This window comes from Notothenia rossii (genome assembly GCF_949606895.1).
Source record: "Notothenia rossii genome assembly, chromosome: 10".
Taxonomy (NCBI): Eukaryota; Metazoa; Chordata; class Actinopteri; order Perciformes; family Nototheniidae; genus Notothenia; species Notothenia rossii.
In genome coordinates, this window is record NC_136908.1 from 13189853 (window position 1) to 13211603 (window position 21751).

Below are 21751 nucleotides of genomic sequence, written 5' to 3' on the forward strand. Positions count from 1 at the left end.
TTATGGGATGTGAGGCCATCAAGCCTCCAGTAAAATGTTAAATCATTTATCCAAGTATGGGAACGTGTTGTAAATGATATTGACACAATTTGTTTAAATGCTGCAATAAGTAATTATAGCCTTGTCTTGTGGCATGGTGCCTAAATGTTGGACGTATTTGTTTTGGAATTAGGCAATTATTTCATTCACTTCGTATTTGTTTTATTACATCGTAAGTGTTTAAAGGAAAATGCAAACTTAGTAACTAAATTAATACTCTTACAATTCAATGGAAATAAACACACACCTGCACCTAAAATCAGCTTACATGTCACATAGATCATAATTATATTGGTATACTTGCATATTCTATATTTTGATGATAAGGATTCCCTAAGGACAGACAAATGAAGGACTGCTGGCTTTATTTCATATTTTATTATTGTATCAATGCACATTTATACAACTTTCTTTTCTTCTTTGTATATTTTACAGACACTCATCAGACACCTTGTCTCAATACAATCTTCAATGTAAACAATTATTGCACATAAAAAGCATTTAACTCATACAAAGATGTACAGAAATACATTAAATAAAGCTGAATCTACATTATCGGCTGAATATACATTCAAAGTCAAGTCAAGTATAAAAATGATTGCGTATTGCATATTAAGTGGTGCACTGTATGACATAACATGATATTGAAAACCTCACACTTCTGAAAATAAATAAATGACAATGTGTAGCTACCTCAATATTTGATCAAATGAGTTTCCATTATCTACAGACAGAACAGTATTTCAACTGCGGGTGGAGTCACACAAAGCCAGATGTTTCCATCGCCACTAGAGGGAGATCACATCATGTTAAGATCTGTTATAGAAAAAGTTTCTTGTAAGATAAGGGCATCAACACCGACAGTTTTTGGATTGACCTTCTCCTTCCTGGTTGAGGGCCATCCACAATGTCCGGTCGTGTGCGTGTGCACCTGTGTTCATTCATTCAGTGTCATCGCCTTGTGTTGGCCCAGCTCAGTGTGTATGAGCTGTGAATATGTTCAACTGTCTGTTTGAGCACACTGCCTCCCTCTCCTGCTGAGCTGTGGACCAGCTGGAGTCCAGAGGCTTGGAGACCCTGTAGGACACTGAACCAATAGCGGAGCACTTCCTCATTTGTCCCGCCCACCTCAAACCCGGCCCATTGCAGGTGCACTGTGGCAACAATGTGATGGACACTCTGCAAAGTTTCTGACTCAATCCAATTCTGGAAAACTCTCCACTCAGCACTCAGCAGGTCAGCATACAGGAAGTGAACCTATAGAGAATACAGAGAAGAGAATACTGAGTGATTATCATCCTGCAGGAGGGCACAATCAGGTTTTCACAATCCAAACGTGAATACGTGAAATACCGGGAATCTGTTTTTATTGATATTGCAATGGGTGAGTGTGTGTTGGAATACACAAGAATTGTAAAATCTGCTTTCCAAAGCGTTCCTGTTGCTTTGTAATCACAAATCAGTAAAAACACATACTTTAAAGCTAAATTCAAACAGAATTACATTTTAATATATAGAAGTCATGACAAATTTGTCTTATATAACGACACGTTATCTTTTCTATGGACTGTCTATGTTGTGAATGTATTATCTTATTAATCTACACACATGACACCTATTGCATGTTTGTCAGTCCTGGGAGAGGGATCCCTTCTCTGCCCTCCCCAAGGTTTCTTCCGTTTTTTCCCATTAACTGTGGGGTTTCTTTGTGAGTATTTCTTTGTCTGATGTGAGGATCTAAGGACAAAGGGTGTTGTATTCTTCAAAAATGATAAACCCACTGAGACAAGTATAACATTTGTAATATTGGGCTATATAAATAAACTGTAATTTATCGATTGATTGAGCTTTTTTATGATGTCAATCCACAAATAACCAGACTGTAGGTATATAGTTCCCTCTTGTGGCTGCAGGAAGTAACCAGCGTGTGATTCACTCACTTTAATTGTTGCCATGGCAGCCATGGATGGCGCAGAGCCCTGTTGCTATGGGAACGTAGAAGTAAGAGAGCTTTCTGGGTATGTTGGGGTGAAATTATTATGAAGGTACGTATGTTCTCGGCACTGTTTCTCCACTTATCCATGTGTCTGTGAGTGTGTGTGTGTGTGTGTGTGTGTGTGTGTGTGTGTGTGTGTGTGTGTGTCTGTGAGTGTGTGTGTGTGTGTGTGTGTGTGTGTGTGTGTGTGTGTGTGTGTGTGTGTGTGTGTGTGTGTGTGTGTGTGTGTGTGTGTGTGTGTGTGTGTGTGTGTGTGTGTGTATTACTGTGTGATGTCCCAGTGCAGCCATGATGTCTGCCAGTGTTTGAGAAACACTTCCTCGGTTGCCTCTCGTCTTGTGCTTGCGCCTCTTTGGAGCCCGCCACTCCAGCCACATCTTGTGCCGGTGGACCACCCCTCTGTCGTCATGGTTACCGACCAAACTGTTGCCAAGGTGACCACCAGATGCATTGGAGTTGCTGGGATCAAAACTGTGTACTTCACATCCCAGCCCTGACACTGTCTTTAGAAAGTCTGCATCTCCTCCATCCATACTGAAGAGACAAAGACAAATAAAGAGAGACAGTGAGCAGAGGGGGGGTTTGAAGATGATTGCATGCATGATTAAATATGCATTGTTTATTCTCACTCTGCCAGCGATATGAATGCATAAGCATCCCAGCACATGCACTGAGACATGGGTATAGTGTAGAGACATATGGGCTCACCTAAAGGAGTACGCAACACACAGGGTATCTGCAGCTGGAAGGAGCCAGTCCTCAGCACACAGCAGCCAGCGGGGGGGGTCTGCAGGGGGCTGCGAGGCTTTAGTCTCACCTGGAGACAACACTATGGGGCAGCTTAGCTGGAGATGACGGGACAAAAGAGTAGAGGGTCACATGAGAAGGACTGGACAAGGTTTTCAAAACAGTTCTTACACAGAATTAGCCAACAACTAAAGAGAGAGGAAGTTAAAGAAGAAGTTGTGTGAAAGCGGGTTCTTGTGAAATGTGTGAGAACATTTCAGACAGAGAGAGATGTCAAGTAGGTAAAGCAAATAGTATTCTGGTACATTTCAACCTGAAATTTGAGATTCATGTTGATGATAATCCTTATGTTGATCACATCATTTGTTGTATTTGATTTTATGAACACCTGATTCTGATTTAACTTGCATTTATTTAATATTTATAGAACTAAATCAGCACAATATACTTTGGATTTGAAACGTTTCCCTGCAGCTCCTCAGCACTTAGTTTTATCTACGTAGGTCTTAAGTCTTGTATGGGAGTTTGCAGTGTGGAACCGAAAGTCTTCTCTGGCTTCACATTTTGCAGATTTCTGCTGCCAGGATACTGACAGCGCCTGACTGATTATATTACTGCTGTGTTAACCTCCACGTTGGAAGTCTGCAGTCGTAGAAGTGAAGTCAAGGAGTTGAAAAAGTGAAGTTTTTATTGATTACGCTTAGGGCTTGGCAGGATGTTACTCCTGGCAACAGTTTCTGTACAGTAGATCCCCCGTGAGCAGGACTGTAGCTGGAGACCTTCAGGGAGGGCCCAACATATTTGACCAGTGGTTCCCACCCTGAGGGTCGTGACCCCGCCCCGACAAATTGGTCACAAGATAAATCTGAGAGTTAAAAAAAATGATCACAAAGATTGCAACATCTATTCTCTCTGATGTTTCAATAATATATTTGTTCTACTTATGAAATTCTGGAAAGTTTAACTTTTTCAAGCATATGCAAATTACTCAATCTTAAAAAGGACATTTTGGTTAAAGTGCTGACATCTCACTGTCATATTACACCCTGTGACGAGGAGTCACAAACAGACTTATTTAAAGGGTCAGAATCCAAAACCATTGGAGGGCACTGTAGTAAACTGTATTTGTAATAAGGGTTACCAAATTTGCTTAAAGCTTTACATTGTATTTAATCTCAGATTGAAAAGCTGCATTTCTGTCTCATTATACTTATTTTATTAGTTTTAATTTTGTATTTTTTTATTGGTCTGGTTTAAATGATTATCTTCTTTAAGGTTTTAAAGGTTTACTCACTTGTATTATTTATGTGGCTTTTAAAATGATTTATCTCTAAGGTTTTATTTTTTACAATATGTTTTATTCTGGCTGTAACTTCTGTGGTAAAGTATCTCACAAACTGTGCAGCACACTGTGCACCTCAATCTTCTTAATAAATAAAGTTGTGCTTGCTTGCTTATTATTCTGCAGTCAGTAAAGTATCATGAAATGTTAAAAAAACAGGACAAATATGCCATGTACAGTGAATAAAAATGATCATTATTTCAATTTGTGTTAGGTATTGTAGGAACCTTTAAAGTGCATTTGGACATTTCACACATTGACAGCGCTGCAGTATTTGAGGTGATGTTCTGTGCAGTCTACCTGTGGCCTGGTGATGAATGTGATGATGCGATTGAGCTCTGCAGTGAAGGACGGCTCGTCTGATGCCCACGCCTGCAGATCCAGCTTTCTGGGTCCAGTCTGGGAAAATTCGCACATACATGGTATCAATATTAGGGTTGCAAAATTCCGGGAATCTTCAAAGATGGAAACTTTCCACAGGAATAAACGGAAAATTATGGGAATAAACTGGGAATTTTCAAAATTGAAGGTTGGCTCTTCATAGGGAACTTAAGTATAGTTGGAGAAAGTATATTTTAGCATAATCTTGACAAAAAAAAACAGATGCCATTCAAGTACACTTGAATATCCAGGCCATAGCACACTGCTTACTGCATGGCTATTGAGACCACACAAAGGTCCGCAACAGGCTCACAAATGTGAGAGTGGAAAACTGGTTGGCATTCGGGCAAACCTAAGGCTCTCTGTGCCGGACACAGAGCCATCCTCAACAAGGCTGGACAGTGACACTGAAGAGGAAGACTCAGAGTTGGATGTTGATGAGGCCCAGGAAGAGCCCATTGACTGAAACGTTTTAGCAAAAATGCAGAGGATCGCTTGAAGGAAGATTTGCATGTTTAATGGGACTTTCTGGGGATTTTTGGATGGGGGGTGCATTTTTGTTCATTTTTTAATGAGTGGAGTTCAGGGGGATGAGTAATATTTAACTCAACATTCCTGTTTTCCTTCTTCAATGAAACAAATAATTGTTCAATAAAATAATGTTGAAATGTCATGTTTTTTTGTTTAATTTTGCATCGAATATTTCCAAAATTCCCCAGCTTAACTTCCCATGAACATTTTCCGGAAATTTACCGGAAACTTTCCGCCCCTTTGCAACCCTAATCAATATATTGATATTACCAACAGATGCATGGGAATTTGTAAAGCGTTCTGAATAATGAATAGGAATGACAGTAATGTGTGTAAGTGGGTCTCTGCTGCTGCTGCCTACACCCTCTGCCCCAGGTATGAGTGCAGAGGAGGCAGGCAGGTCAAAGCCTCTGACCTCAGACCTGCTGTGGTTACATATTTTCCTGAGGCAGTGTAACATACAAACACACTCACAAAGAGCCCCCCACCCAACTCAGGCTGAACCTTGTGGTCACCATGGCAACCTCGGTGGGTAGTGGGGGGGTGATGATTCACTAGAATGAGTCAGAGAGTTTAGCCTTGGGCAAAAAAACAGACAGTGAGAGAAAAGAGAATGAAAGAGAGAGGGGATGACGAGTGAAGGGAAAGAGTGTCAGGACAGATGCGTGCGCACACACACACACGAAAGTTGGAGCTTTATGCAACTAAAGGAGAAAAAACAGAAAGAAAGAACAGCTATCACCTCTGATCTGGGGTCAGTGCTGTCCTCACCTGTTTCACAGAGCCGCAAAAAGCTGCACAAAGAGCTTCAGGGTATTCTTTTTTATTGTCCCCTGCTTACTTTCAGTTCACATTCAGTGCATTCAGTGCATTTAGTGCAATTACGTTTAATTAGCGTATAAGCAACATGGCAGTTATTTGAGTAAATCTTCACCTTATATTGTAGAGATAAATAGATTGTGGGTTCTAGAAATGTCTTTAGTCTATCTGTTTTTCCATAATGTAAACATTCTGAAACATTAAAGTACTCAGTTCTTGTACTTCAGTAAAAGTAGAAGTACCAGGTTAATAGGCTACTATAAAAGTCCTCAAATCAAGTAGTGGGGTATATAGAAGTACAAAGTAGTCAACAATTGAAAATACTGAAGTAAAGTAGGCTACCTGAGCATTGTATTTAAGTACAGTAGGCTACTTGAGTAAATGAACATAGGCTAGTAAGTTAACTGAAGTGTAAACTTCAAAAAAACTGATTATACTTCAGATGTATCTGTCCACATACCTTGCGTGAATGCATCTCGTTTTCATCCTCATACGCCTGTTCCCCCTCCTTTCTCTCCGCATCCTCCTCCTGTAGGCCCGGACGCAGGGGCGGGTTTCCCCGTGGACGTGTGTTCCTCTCCGGTTCGATGCTGATAACGGAGAAGGCGAACTCCTGCGGCTCCACCAACCCCTCCCCCGGGGCTGCAGGCAACAGTGGCCCGACTACCATGAGTTGGAGTGCGAGGATAAAAGGAGGGATTAATATAAGAAGTATTCCCGAGCGGAGGGGGAGACCACCGCAGCCCCAGCACCACCGCGCACAGGCCCGCATTCCTCCTCCGTGGCGACACCAGGGAACATCTCCGGCTCGGTGCCCTGTGACTCAACTCTTTTTTTACCGGAGAGCGAGCAAAGGAAAGTCCCTGCTGAGGAGAACACCACTCCTCTTTCTTTCCTGCCAGACCTCCCTTTTCTTCTTCTTTTACCCCCAGGGGAAAGTTGTGATGACGAAGCGCATTCCTCGGTCAACGGTGGCCTTATTGACACAGTGACTGCTTTATTTTAGGCCATAAATAACTCATAGGGCCTACAGTTTAAAATAAACTTTACTCGTTCATATGGGAAAACAGGTCAACAACGTTAAATGTTGCTAAAGCAATATGGTATAAGTGTATTTTATGGTTTAAATTAAAGAGACTAAAGTTCGGAGACAGTAGGCTAGTTGTCATGGTGATTGATTGATAGTTTTCCGCATAAATATTTAAGAACGGTTGCTAAAGTTGTTGCTAAGCGACGCATAGCTTTCCACAAGAATAAGCGGTGACTGTAATATCTCATATTTAATTTGATTCTATTATTATCAATAGTATTTGAATAACTCATGTTATTTATGAAAGAAATAGCTTTAAGTTCAGTACTTATTTTTGTCTATTTTGCATGTTTAGGCTACTTATTATTATACTTTTGTTAAATAAACTAACACTCTGTGGCTAATACACAATTATCTAAACTATGTAGGCTACTTTTACTTTATTAGACTACTTTTCTTAAAGTTGCTACAGTTTTGAGATGTAACTTAGGATATTCACATTTAACACAGGCTTCCAAACCAATAATACGTTTATAAAATAGGAAACATGGTTTTATAACAACAGAACATAACGTTTTTAACATTTGCTCCCTCTTGACCAGCGACATTAAACCGATACCTAAATGTTATTGATCAGCAATAAATAATAAGAATAAAACTGACAGGGAGAATTCTGCTGTATAACAAATCTTTAAAGTGTTTTTAGTACATTTCTTTGATAATAATACAAATGTTATTGTTACTTAGAATACTGCTGAAGATTGAGAATCCTTACAGGTAATGGCATCCTATAAAATGAAGAAAATGTGGGTTTTAGATGGCTACATTTTGGAAATGTGGCACATCATTTCATATTTCTATTAAATGAGATGCTGTTATTTTGGTATAGTGCAAAAGAAAAGTCTGAAAGAGCTGCATGTACTCCCTCTCTGCCTGTCATGTAGCGTTGTTGACAGTATGTGTTTCCTTCCACCATACAGAGGAATGTCACAGCAAACACATTTCCTGCGGCCATGTCTTAGTCTATTTAGTCAGCCTGTTGACAAACTGTACACAAAATGCAGCCTGTAAACTCCCCCCCATCTGTTTCCTTTCTCTCACACTCTCTCTGTCTGTCTGGCACACACACACACGCACACACAAGCTGCAGATGTATAATGTTTGTTCTATTATAGCAAGTATTCCTGTGAGGACATGAAATGAGCGTGGGTTCCCTTCCTGTCAGCTCTCTGGTACCACCAGCCTTTACGCCGTTACGCTATTCCCTTATTTGGATGAGGAATGTTGAAACAGTACATTTTTGTACATTTTGTTTCAGTGGCAACATCTCTGACACTCTTTCCTGATTTCCTTAGTCTGGTTTCTTTCTTTCCCCTAAAAAACATCCTCCTCTCCCCACCATCTATTCCTCTCCTCCCCTCCCTTTCCCCCCTGTCGAATCGTGTCCTTGCCTGAACCCTCTCTCTCGCGCAGACCCAGACAGCCTGGGCAAAGCCCAAACACACACAGCCACGTTCACACCTCCCATAATCCCTTAAAGAAGCAGTCTGCAATCGACAAGATTACCAATGGCAAGAACAGAATGTGTATTTAAATATTTTGCACCTCAGATACATACATGATATGTAACAGACAGATATACATTTTTTTTCATCACAAAAACCACCAAACAACACAAGACCACAGAAAAAAGAAGGGAGAGAGTGAAAGAAAGAATGAGACCCCGCCAAGACTTTTGGTGTCTGGAGAGCTTCACTCCTTTTGACCCCACACACACACACTCACACAAACATAAATGCGCACATACACACAAATACATGCATCACTGCATTCACGCAAAAACACACCCTCCTCTCTCTCACGTTTGCACACAGAAAAACAAGTCTCTTCGGGGCCGGTGTGTGATTTCGATGTCTCTTTCCCTTGTAGTTAAAACAGCAAAACACAGGATGTTGGGTCTCCATGCTGCAGTTCTCTCTCCCCCTCCCCAGAGCAGAGAAACCATGGCAGAACGCTGGGGAGGGCATGTTGATGGCGGACCCTCGGAGTGATCAGGGGGCCTCTGGCTTGGAGCTGGAGTCATATGTACAGATGCTGGTATTTCAAAAGCAGAGAGCGCTTTAGTCCACTTTTCTCGTATGGGACACAACACAAGGAGTGCACAGAGCGGGACATTTGCTAGGCTCATGGTATTTCAAAAGTTGGTTTGGGCTCAGATGCGGTTCAGGCGAGGGCACAAGACAGAAATGCAGGGTCAGTGTAGTGCAGAACAGTTGCTGGTTTAGCTGAGGACAGGAGGTTGAGAGAGGACAGAAAAAGAAGGGAGAGTGTTGCAGATGTAAAGAACAGGACCAGAAAGATTTGCGGAGGGATACACACTTATGGGAAATGGAGTTGTTTATGAATCACAACAGGACTTGAAGGGAAGAGGAAAAAGGTTTGTCTCTGTCCATCAGCATCTGGTTTTCATCTGGCAGCCCCTCTTGGCCATTCCCTTACTCCAGCATAGAGTGTGAGTGAGTGTTCACATGTAGGAATGTATGTGTCCATGTATAGGTAGTGAATTAATCTGCACATGCTTTTCTGTGTGTGTGTGTGTGTGTGTGTGTGTGTGTGTGTGTGTGTGTGTGTGTGTGTGTGTGTGTGTGTGTGTGTGTGCGCGTGTGTGTGTGTGTGTGTGTGTGTGTGTCGTGCATGCGTGTTTAAATTGAAGTTGATCTTGATTGTCAATGCTGGAGAATTAAAGCTTTACTGTCCAAAGCTGGCAGCTAAATTCTCGCCCTTCATTTCACACTCTCTAACAAAAAGTCTCCTTAACAAAAAAGAAGAAAAAAACATTTGCAAATCTGAAAAAGCTTGGTTTGAATGCACCTGAAATGAAAACACAAGGAGAGAGGGAGAGATAAAGAGGTGAAGAAGGATAGAGTGATATTTTTGACAGTAGTGAAATGAAAGCATTCTTTAATCTTAATATTATTTTACTTGGCAAACATTCTTTACTATAAGTAAGATTTTTGTTCCATTTGTGGATTGTAATTTGATTTGGTGTTAAAAGTAATTTGCCCTTTGGTTTTGTTGCTGTTTCCATTTCTATTGATCTACGTATTTGTGCTTCAGCCTAAGAGTTTACAGACTTTCCACTTCCATAACAAAAAAACAGTTTTTAAAAGTGTTTCTAATTACAACTAATAATAATGCTTTTTAAACAATCATGTGAAAAAAGAGTTCACAAAAGAATCAATGAATCAAAAATAGATAGGCTACACCAAATTGTAACGCGAATCATTAGTAGATATTTATTTACTTAATTAAATATCAAATAATGAAAAAGTATGATACTCTTCAGTTATCAAAAGGCGCATTCACACCGCAGTACTTTTTCCACAAAGGTTCATGAGAACTTAGTTCTAACTAAGTACAGATCGCCTTCACACCGGAATAAGTCCCTGGGGAAGGATTAGGCAAATGAAGCCGCTGACGTCACTTCTTCTTCTTCTGCGTTGGGTTTACTGGTTTACTGGCAGGCCGCAAACAACTTCACGGCGTATACTGCCACCCGAAGTCCCGAAGTTGGGGACTAGCTTCTACTGAAGCCTTCCGAGTAAATCGCCAGAATGCCGACACCTCCTCATCTCCACCGCTCCCATGTTTTCTTTTGTGTTGCCATAAGTTAGTCTCTCTGCGTTTGTGCGCTGGGCTAATGCTAATGCTAATGCGAGGATAATAAAATGGTGGCTTCACAAAACGTTTTTGGAGTTTAACGGGGCGTGGTTTGCTTTCCGCCCAGCCAATCAGACATAGATAGGAACCTTTTTCTCCCACGAAAGTACCTGCTCTCTAGCAGGGGGGTAAAAAAGGTTCTGATTAACTCATTTTAGTTCCGGCTCTTTTTGGTGTGAACGCGACATTTCGGAACTATATCGGAACTAAAGTGGGAAACGTACTGCGGTGTGAACACGGCTAATCACTCTTGATATTTATATTAGTGTTTGTCTTTATTGCATGGATGCCCTCGTTGTTTGAAGGTTAAATAAGCTCACCTGCTGTTACAGGCTGGTGACGCTGAAGCTGTCATCATTGGCTGTGTCCAGGAGCTGGCACAGCACCCCCCCCCCTTGAGCTGCTTGGGAGGGGTAGCGGTGTCCCATGCCCGAATAGGATTGGTGGGACAAGGAGAAGCCCCCAGTGTCATCCTGATGGGGCGAGGAGTCCAGGGCCAGTTTGGGGTACGGGGAGTGAGGCATGGGGCCCTGGCGTAGGCTGGTGCTGGGGTTGGGGTGAGTATGGGAGGAGAGGTGAGAGTTGGGGTGGGGGTGGTTGTTAGTGTGGGGGTTTGCGTGGGACTGGAGGAGGGAGGTGGTGTTGGTGTGTACGTTTGTGTGGGGCTGTGTGTTGTTAAGATGTGTGTCATGGTGATTCATTTGTGTGTTCGCATTGGGGCTAGCGAGCGTATTACCATGTGTACTTCCATGGGGGCTTGTGTGCGGGTTGCTGTGTGTGTGCGCGGCTGTGTTTGAGTGTGTGTTGTGGGAGTGCGGGCTGGGGCTGCCGCTGTGCGACGTCTGTCCGTACCAGTAGGGGGAGCTGCAGTAGCTGGGAGAGTCGTACTGCGAGAACTGTGGGTCTTTCTGAGCGGGGCGTTGAGAGGGACTCAGTGAAGTGGCACAGAGGGGAGTTACGCGGGGTGAGGGAGAGCAGGAGGGGGAGAATGTCCTGGAGGGGACGGGGTGGTACGTCTGGGGGGGAGGAGGTGTTGGCTTCGGAGGGTAAGAGGGAGAGGAGACACTGGGTGAGAGGGAAGAAGAGGACTCTCCAGGGTATAAGGCTGGATATCGCTCCTCAGAGGAGGGTGTGGAGGGGTAAGGGGAGGGGTACTCACAGGGGTCCTGGAGGTAGCTGGATTGGGGTGCAGGATTGGGGTTGGCCAGGGGAGAGAGGCTGCTACTGTCTCCACTGTAATAATCCAGCCCCTCCTGGAAAAGCCCCTCTGGACCTCCAGCAGAAACTGTTCCAGATGTTGAGGCAGCAGCCTTGCCTCTGCCTTTGGCCCTCCGTTCTCTCTGACATGGAGACAAACCCCCTCTCCCTCCTCTGGACCCTCTGCCCCGTCCCCCAACTCCCCGCTTAGGTCCAGGAGTAGGCGTTGGGGATGGGCTGGACGGGGAGTCGGAGAGTAAACCAGACCCTCCTTCTTTTTCTAAAAGTGGTTCAGTCCGTTTCCTTCGACCACGAGCAGGTTTGCCGGTGGCCCCCCCGCCCTGGAAGAGTACGTTCTGGCTCCAGTTATACGAAGGTCCTGAAGCACTCTCATGCCAATCCATCATCAGCTTCTCCAGGCTGGACAGACTGGATTGCCCCCCCTCTCCGCTGACAGAGGGAGCCTCGCTCAGTTTGTAGGTGCCACAGGTGGAGCTGGGTCCACTGCCAGTGGCCGCAGAGCCAAGGTGTGAAGAGTCGGACGAGGATTCTGAGAGAATTTCAGGAAATGGTTGTCGCTTGGCCTTCTGGGGAGTGTAGTTTGAGATATCCAAGATGTCTTTGGACTCATTGGAGCCATATTCACTGTAGCCGTGATACTGAGGCCCAAAGCCGTCTGTTGACCAGCCGCCATAACCTTGTCTGAAAAAGAAAAAAAGCAACACGAATTATAAAACACACAAACACAGTCGAGGAATACGTTTGCACGATTGTCTGCAAATATTTCAGTTTTCACTGCTCTTTGTTGCAGTTCCAACGATCAGTAAGATGACATGAAGGTCAAGGTTCTTTATTAGTCATACAACCATAGCTACAGAGTAGTTATGTCGATGAAATTCTTAAGTCACAGGCTTCTCCAACAGTGCAACACAATGAAAAGACGATTTAAAGATGTTACCAATATCAATTTAGAGTTATAATGTTTAGTTGACTAACTTGTTGATTAACAAAAAAAAGCAACTATTTAAAAAATGTAATAATTGTTAGTTATTCAGGATGAATAGCAAAGAATGTTGTTTTCAAGTGTCTTTTATATTGAAATGTCCTTTTCTGTGTTTAAACTAATATTAAAAGTGACATCTTTGGGACTACTCTAACTTTTTGAACTGGGATGAACATGTTTGACTATTTTCTGACATTTATCGATCGAACAATTTATCCAGAAAATAATAAGCACAATAAGCTTTAATACAAATGATGATTTGTTGCAGCCTTGTATAAATTCCTTCCCTGACAAACACGGTACACTTTTAAGCCAAAATATATTCACTTTTGTTACTTATGTGAGGTATTGACTGGTAATTAGTACATGGTGGACATGCTAAGTAATTCAAGTCTTCTTGAGCTTGCTGTGACTTTAATTCGTAAGTAAAAACATTTCCCTCTTCAACCCCAAGTTATATCATGTATGAAAAGACCACACAGAAATGTCCTTTAATAGACATTACCTGTATTATTTTTGGAGCACTTTTTTATGACGTCAAGTGATTTACCTGTAGCTCCACTGACTGGAGTTGTACTGTTTGTAACCCTCTGGAGATGAAGTGGAGCTGAAGGGGTTGCTTTTGGCCACAGACATGTACCCTCCTCCTGGTGATGTGGGTCCTGTTGACTCCCCCCGCACCATGGAGGAATGACCTGCTGCAGGATATCCACCATAACCTCTCTTGGCTGCTGCCTGGTAGTTAGAGTAACCCATTTGACCAACAGCCTTGCCAGATCCATATGCAAAGCTGCAGTCTGAGGGTCTCTGTGGCACCGCAGGAGAAGAGGAGGAGTAGCTGGAGATGTAATGGCCAAAAGAGGAAGGATGGGGTGAGCTGGGCGAGTGTGAGAGAGATGGAGGAGTGGATTTGGGATAGGTAGAAGTGGTGGGGGAAGTTTGGGCCAGGCTGCCATAGCTGTGAGGAGGCCTTGCTGAGGAGCCATGTGTGTGCAGGGAACCCTCCACCCCAGAAGTGGCCCCCTTGGAGCTCCACTTGGGGAATGCAGGGGGCCAGCTCTGGCTGGTAGCTGGACTGGATGATTCGTAACCAGGGGTGGATGAAGCTTTCCGGGGGTCCGACTGCGAGGAGGCAATGTCCAGCAGGTCTGACGAGTCGTCCGAGTCGAGGAGGGACCGGAAATATCCGGCAAACAGGCCCTGTGAGTCCTCCCCTGCAGGCCTCACCCCCCTGCCCCCTCCCGGGCTGCTGTAGGATCCTCCCCTTCCAACCTCACAGGAGGAAAAGCCTCTTCTTGGAGATCCACAGAACTGATACCCACCCAGAGCTTTCTCCTTGTCCATACCCCCCTCCCCCCAGCCACCTGCTCCATTGGGCCACTCCTGCCCCATGGACATTCCCTCCCCTTTAAATGCCCCATTTTTTTTCACACGTCTCCTCTTAACTTTTTTCTCCGCTCCAGGATCACTTCCTACGGCGCCCCCTCCCCTACCCTTTCCCCTTTTCTTGGGTAATCCATGCTCAGACAGAGGGCTCATTTTCTGATTCTTGCCAATAGATTCAAAAAAGTCACTGAAGGTGCTCTTGTTGCGCTCATTCCCCCCAACCCCCCCTGCTCCTCCTCCCCCTCTCCCAGCGCCCCCTCCTCTGCCACCTCGGGGGCGTTTATAGCCGGTGAGCCGGTGGAGCAAGGTTGATATTCCAGGGTTTTCCAGAGGGGTATGAAAGCTTTCTGGCTCACTGGGTGTCCAGCAGCGGGGGGGAGAGCAGCGGCCAGTGACTGGGGGCTGGCGGTTCAAAAAGGCCAGTTTGGACAGGACATCCCCATATTCTGTTTTCACATCATTAGTATCATTAACATAGGAAGGGTAAGGGGCGGGAAGTTTAGTCCGTCGCCGCCTCTGGGGCTTCTTGGGCGGGTCTCCTATACCACCAGCGTTCGGGGTGTTGAGAAGTTCTGCCGGTATTCCTGGCGGGGGCTGTTTAGGGGGTCGTCCCCGCCTTCTCTTGAGAATAACAGGCATCTCTCCGGGAGGAAACATCACCATAACGCTCTTTCCATTGTTCTTCATTCGGAGAAGTGCGGTCGGTTCTCGAGCCACCACTGAGCCATCCACGCCGCAGTCGTTGCTTTTATCTCTCACTGTCTCCATATTGGAAATCTTGTAGCTCTTCTGTCTGCGGCTGAGGTTAACGGGAATACGAGCCACCTTGACAACAATCTTCCTCACCTGTAAAGCAGAGATCAACATTTAACATATGCACATTTAACTTGTGTAAATATCTTTTTGATACATGCTATGAATGCGTGTCAAGTAGTAACTATGAATTAACTTACACCTACGAAACGCCCACGTCTTCGGTTACTGGAGCCTGATCCCCCCAAATCGGGGAGAGGTTCCTGCTTCACGGCTAGTGAAGCTGCAGCGATGGTTGATGTGTTCGTAAATGGAAGCTGAGCAGCTGCACGTTGAGCCATGGCTGCCTGACGCTGTTTCACACTTTTAGGAGCTGCTTTCTGGACTTTTGGTGGGGGCCTAGACCTGGATTTAGGTCCAGGTTTATGCCCAAGTCTGGGCCCAGGTTTGGGTACAGCTTTAGGAGCAGGTTTGGGTACAGTTAGAGCAATAGGGATGTCTGTAGGAGGGGGAGCTGTGGGGAGAACAGCCTCCACAGAAGAATGCACTTCCTTCTCTCCAACAGCTACCTCCTCCTCTTTAACCCTCCAGATCTTCTCCTCTAATACTTCATGCTCCTCCTCTCCTCCCCTCTCCCTTCCTGCTCTTTTCTCCCCATCCTCCATGCCTCGGCGGAGGCGGGAGGATTTGCGCAGGTGACAGGGGAAGCGTGGACGTCCGGAGCTGCGGAGTGCATACTTCTTCTCTGTCTCCACAGGAAGAGCAGAGGACCCTGTGTTTGGGGTGGGGCCAACAGGGACTGGACAAAGAGTGGAGGGATTTTCAGTCTCTGCATTGAGGACCGGGGCTTTCCGTTGATTGGTCGAGGCAGGATGATTGCCAAGTGCCACAGACAGGGGTTGAGGTGAAGTTGTGCGTATGGCGTCGGGTGTAAGAGTTCCGGAGAGCTTTGGACCTACAGAACCCGTATGTGGATGGATATCCATGTGCCCACAGTTATCCATGCCTGCATGCGAAACAACCTTTTCATGCACAGCCGTGTTTATGTGCGTTTGCATGTTTCTAAGTGTCTCTGCAAACATATGTGTCTCAGTGTGAGTGTCAGTCTTTTTGCGCCGGCTGTGCCCCAGCCTTCCCTGCCGGTGGAGGCCGTTGGCCAGGGCGGAAGGAGAGGAGGGAAAGTGGTCCGGGGTCACCGATGCCAGTCCATCATTAGAGGGATCCTGGGACCCCTCCTGGAGCCCGAGCTCCCTGGTCCAGAGCTCAGGCCCGGCCAGCCCCTCCAGCTCCCCCACACACGCTTTTTCCTCTGCTCGAGTCTCACCACAGCCCACTGGAGCCCCAGTTTGGCCTGAATGTAGGTGATCTGACACGCTACTCATTCAGTGAACAGTCTTGCTGAATCAAAATCAGCGTTTCTTCTTGGTACCTGAAGGAGTAGTTCTAACAACAGGAGAGTTGATTCAATGGCCCTGAGGAGAGAAATAAAAACATATATCAAAATATTATATTATAATAGATTATTAGAGAAAATAATATTATTAAAAGCACAGGAAGTCCATAAATACGTTAACATTTCCTTGTTGCATTGGTCATTGTATGGCATCAACTCTGGACATAAAAACAATCTAACATTTGCAACACTGATGAAATTGTGATTATGTGAAAGATTTTTTGGCAACGGGCCACACACCTAATTCGTAACGCACTCTAATCTATTAACTGTGCCACCCACACAGAGGCATTACATTTACCATTCATACCCGGCACAATCAGTTGCTTTTACCGAATGGTTGTGGCGCTGATTCTGATTTTGATTCTGAGTTGAGCCTCACACTGTCTGCCTGACTGGCTCTGTTCTGCAGGGGATCATTGGGTCATCAATACTGCAGTGGAGAGCTCAGATACTTCTCTCTCCCCTCTGCCTGTACTTTGCCCGTGCAGTTTAATAGAGTGAGAGACAGACAGACAGACACACACATACACACAGACACGGAAATACAGACAGACAGACAGACAAAGGAAGTGAGAGGCGAGTTAGAGAAAGTGGGAGAAATTATGATTGGGGAAACACAAGAAAAAGTGAGGAGGAGGAGGAGGAGGAGGGTGGAGCAGAAAGAAAAAGAGAATAAGAGATTAGTACATGATGTCACAGCATATATCAAACCAGACTAAAATCAGTATTTTGGTGAGAGCTGCACCATCCAACATCAGACGCTATTACTTTGGAGGATGACTTGCAATAAAGCGTAAAACTCTAATTATTGTTAGCAATTCATCTGTGTTTTACCCGCAGACAATAGGAACTCGTGTGAGCCAGTGCGACGTTATCTAGTCTATAAATAACTATATAAAACTACTTAATGAGATACATGGAGTAATATATTGTGTATTATGTATGGGAATGACAGATTTGCCCCAAAACATTTTTTAAAACGCACAATATTGAAGTGAGCAGAGTCAAATTGAATAGTGGTGTAAAAAGCACACACTGCATGCCACGTCACAAAAAACGATTGAAATGCATCACAAAGCTCTAGACTTGGAGGGTGCAACAAAAACGAGAATGTGTGAATAATTGCAGCCACCAGGGGGAGGCAGAGAGGTGATGAAGAGAGGTGTTGAGAGGATGGAGAGATGAAGGTGACAGGACGACAGCGACTATAGAGGGATTATAGAAACCCAGAGCAGACGAGAAATTGAAGGAAAGTCTGCCAGAAGAACACACACACAAGTCTTACAAAATCTGGACCACACATGCTTTTTGGATTAACACGTGACTCACATTTAAAACAGAAATACAAGAGTGCGTGCCACACTTGCACGCATATACACGCACTGCTGGCTCCAACACTGTACCACATACAACACAATCCTGTTCATCCTGAGATCGCTCTGCCTCCCTCCCTCTCCAACATATGGCTCTGATTAGGAGGGAGGGAGAACAGAGAGCGGGAGACAGAAAGAGAAAGAGGGGGACAAGGAGGGGAGGCACATGAATAAGAGCATGAATGTGTGAGAAAGTATGAAAGAGGGCGAGAGACAGAAGAAGTGTATAGGGAGGGTAAAGATGTGACTGAGACAGAGAACGGGTGGTGAGTGGAGGGAGAGACAGAGCCAGACAGATTTAAGAGAGGCAAAGGAGGGAGGAAAAAGTTGAGGCGAGAGGAGGGGAGGAAACCGAGGGGAAGAAGGAGGGGGCGTGTGAGAGTTTTGCTGTAGTAGAGTTAAGAGCTGCACACATGGAGCAGCAGACCAACATTTGCTTCTCTGAGGAATGACACAACTGGGACACACACACAAAACACAACATCTACTTTCTTTAACCCCCTCACCCACTCCCTCCCTGCCTGGCTTCTCTCCCATTCTCACTTTCTCTCTTGTCTAATTAACAGCATTCCTTAATTAAGGCTCCATCTGACCGGTGTATGAGGGAAGGAGGAGAACACATGCTTTAATTAAACATTGCTGCACATGTGCTTACACTTACATGTGCACACTGTCACACACACACACCGTCGCTCACTCACATGCAAATGTGCCCCCACAGTTTTATCCTCCCACACTCTCACACATCGATTTGCACATAAAGACATACATGTCTCTCTCTCACACACACACACACACACACACACACACACACACACACACACACACACACACACACACACACACACACACACACACACACACACACACACACACACACACACACACACACACACACACACACACACACACACACACACACACACACACACACACACACACACACACACATCCTTTTACTGTGCTCAGCAGGGGGGCATTCTGACAGAGGTTAGATACCAGCCAATCAAACGCTCCCACTATGCTTCATTGTTTAAGCAAACATTCCCCGTATCCATCAGTTGCCATTCTAACATATTCACCGTCATACGTAGCAAAAAGCGTTTTGGTGCAATTGACTGTGAATGGCTCTGGGGCTTTAACAGTCAGTGGCGTAGTATTGTCTTTGTGATAACAGGCAGCACAGCTCCCACATGATGATCTGTTGAATCTGTTTCACAAAGAGAGGCTTTCATATAACTATTGTTTGAAAATGTTTGATCTTGTATATTCCTCATCTGCACATTAAAGTTTGTGAGCTAAGAGGAAAAGCAACAACACATTACGCCACAGAGTGAATGTGCACGCATGCCAGTGAGAACTCTGAGAGGGGGACTTGTCATTCTCTCCAGTTTGGGCAGTTGGCCTGTCGTGCACAGAGAGCAACAATCATCCTGTACATGGGAGCTGTACAGCATATCTATTCTCTCCCCATCTATCTCAACACCACAAAGGCTTGCAGACTCACAGGCCTGCTAGCATCAACCCTGAATGAGGAACTAGACCCTGTGTGTGTGTGTGTGTGTGTGTGTGTGTGTGTGTGTGTGTGTGTGTGTGTGTGTGTGTGTGTGTGTGTGTGTGTGTGTGTGTGTGTGTGTGTGTGTGTGTGTGTGTGTGTGTGTGTGTGTGTGTGTGTGTGTGTGTGTGTGTGTGTGTGTAATAAGTGTGTCTTCCTGGGTGTGTTTGTAAAAGCACTCACTGAGCTCTAACGGGTGTGCAGTTGTTGCTAAGAGACAGGCAGCAGCACTGAAACAGCATGGGGGGGTGTAAGGGAGGGGGACATGGAGGGGAGAAAAAGAGAGAGAGAGGTGGTGAGGGGGAGGAGGGGGAGAGCTCCAGAGAGGTTTAGACAGATAAGAGGAAAGAGGGGATAAAACAGAGAAAGGGGGAGAGATGGAGAAAGTGTATATGAGGCCAGGAGAGGAAAATGGGAGGAGGGGGGGTCCACAGAGGCTGAGTGACACCGAGCAGAAGCCAACTACCAGCCTCGTTCCTCCACACCAACTCCACCCTAACTCAACCTGCAGCTCCATCAGCCTAGAACACACATTAATGAGTGCTTTTTTTAAATGACTTGTTTAACCCTTCATGGCATGAACCCAGAATAATATCTGCACTTCTGTCCTCTTACAAACCAGAGTCAGATCCTGCCGACTGGTCCTCCCCCTCACACTCAGACTTAAGGGGGCCGAGCGTGACAGTCCAGTCTTAAAAAGCTTTCTTATAATTTCTCCTTTTATTTCAAGGTTTATTTTTATTCCTCAATAACGATTTACATTGTACTTTCCTCTTGATGCTGAAAATGAAGTACAGCGCATCATCAATTGTTTTTAAGTTGTTGTTTTTTTCTTATGCTTATTATTGTTCTTACATCAAACACACAACAAGGCACAAGAGGGTTTTTTTAAACAAAAATCGGAGAAAGAAAGAATGGGAAAAAAACAAGTTGATGACTAAGTGACATCTCAAGTCTTCTGTGAGGTGTTTTTATGTTGTTTTCAGGATAGAAAATGTCTGTTTGACTTCTTCAATGAAACATTCAACTTTACCTGACATCACACAGCAGCGTATTAAAGTGGCCACTGAACTCAAATAAACGTTAGCATGAATTATGGCTCTCTTAGTATGGAGTTAAAAAACAGAAACTTATTTTTGCATATTGATGTTGTTTCACAGCAATTTCAAGAAGAAAAAACACAATTTATTGGACTTCAGAAGCGTTACTGAACACACTCATAACATAGGCACAAACTAAACAGTACATAGACATCCTCTGAAACTGATACTGTGGGAGGAAAGTTTTCACTATTTACTCAATGCTCAGCCAAATAAGTTTTAATTTAACTTAATGAAAAAACCCGAAGTTATAAGGTCTTGCCTTATACACTTATACTGTGCAATACAGCCCAACAGGCAGTAACACTGAACAGCTAGAATTAGAGCCGATCCAAACTCAACAGACCTGGGTTTGCAAGCTCGAGTTTTCCTAGGTGTGCCAAGGGGGGGCGTTGAAAGTTCTACACATATATCAAACTACTGGGGCCAACATGCCTGCACACAAATTACCACCAGCACCCCTCAAAATCAGAGCTGAACTCTAGGCTGGGCTGGGCTGTAGCTGCGCACACACTCCGTCCAACTAACGCACTTACATACAGACCCTCAGCCCCCCCCACCCACTCACACTCTCCTTCACACTGACCTCTCCTCTCTTTCCTCACTCACATCTCGCCCGTCCTGCCTGCCCCCCCCCCCCCACCATTCACCCTCTAAAAAACCCCACATCCCTAACGGCAGGAAATGCCTGATGATCTCCATCATGAGTGTGTGTGCTGTATCTGCTGCCAAGAGCAAGCATGTGTGCACGCACGCTTGCAACAAGCACGCACACAAAGCGTACGAATGAACAGAGAGCAACACATAAACCATATGTGCAGACAAACTCAGAGGCAGACAGACACACACATCTAACGTAAACACACATCACACACACCAGATACAGTGGTGGCTCAGCCAAGGATTCACACAGGGGACCGGAGAAGTAGCACGAAACACGAGTCAACACTAAACCAGGACCCCCCACCCCCTTTTGAATGTCTCGCCCTCCGACTGTCTCCCTCCTGTTGTTTCTGCAGGAACCTACATGCTGTAGTTATTTTAAGATGAGGACGAGTGTATTACCCCTTCCTCTTCACTTCTCCTTCTCACTATTCCCTCTCTCATCCCTCCCCCAGTTTCTCTCCCACTCCTCAACACCCCTCCCTCATCTTCAACTCAGCCTGACACTCGCTCTCTCTCCTCTATATCTTCCACTCCTGCAGGCAGTTTCCTGGCTCTGCTGATGGCCGCCCCTCGGTCAGGTCATGTGACCGACCGCGCCAGCTGGGAACAGCTAGGAGTGCGAGCGTGCGAGGAAATGCAGGGATACTTCTGGAAACT

The 21751-nt window shown here is 45.0% G+C and overlaps 2 protein-coding genes across 4 annotated transcripts in view; both read right to left on the reverse strand.

The window, feature by feature from the left end:
* Positions 1-402: 402 nt before the first annotated feature.
* On the reverse strand, positions 403-7055 carry LOC307022307 (putative methyltransferase-like protein 24). The gene is made up of 5 exons (XM_079655041.1): positions 6316-7055; positions 4425-4523; positions 2744-2880; positions 2302-2569; positions 403-1296 (listed from the first exon to the last, which is right to left on the reverse strand). The coding sequence occupies exons 1-5, from the start codon at positions 6625-6627 to the stop codon at positions 991-993; spliced, it is 1122 nt and encodes a 373-aa protein (XP_079511167.1). The 5' UTR covers positions 6628-7055; the 3' UTR covers positions 403-990.
* Positions 7056-8447: 1392 nt separating this feature from the next.
* Positions 8448-21751, reverse strand: part of ahdc1 (AT hook, DNA binding motif, containing 1) — a 20823-nt gene continuing 7519 nt past the window's right edge. For 2 of the 3 annotated variants that reach the window (XM_079655040.1, XM_079655038.1), the window contains exons 3-6: positions 15145-16416; positions 13356-15037; positions 10926-12504; positions 8448-9756 (exon numbers count right to left, since the gene is read on the reverse strand). In XM_079655040.1, coding sequence (XP_079511166.1) covers positions 10932-12504; positions 13356-15037; positions 15145-16326 — 4437 coding nt within the window. In that variant the 5' untranslated portion in view covers positions 16327-16416 and the 3' untranslated portion in view covers positions 8448-9756; positions 10926-10931. Of the gene's footprint in view, positions 9757-10925; positions 12505-13355; positions 15038-15144; positions 16417-16730; positions 16870-21751 lie in introns of all 3 variants that reach the window. The other variant, XM_079655039.1, reaches the window with a different exon arrangement.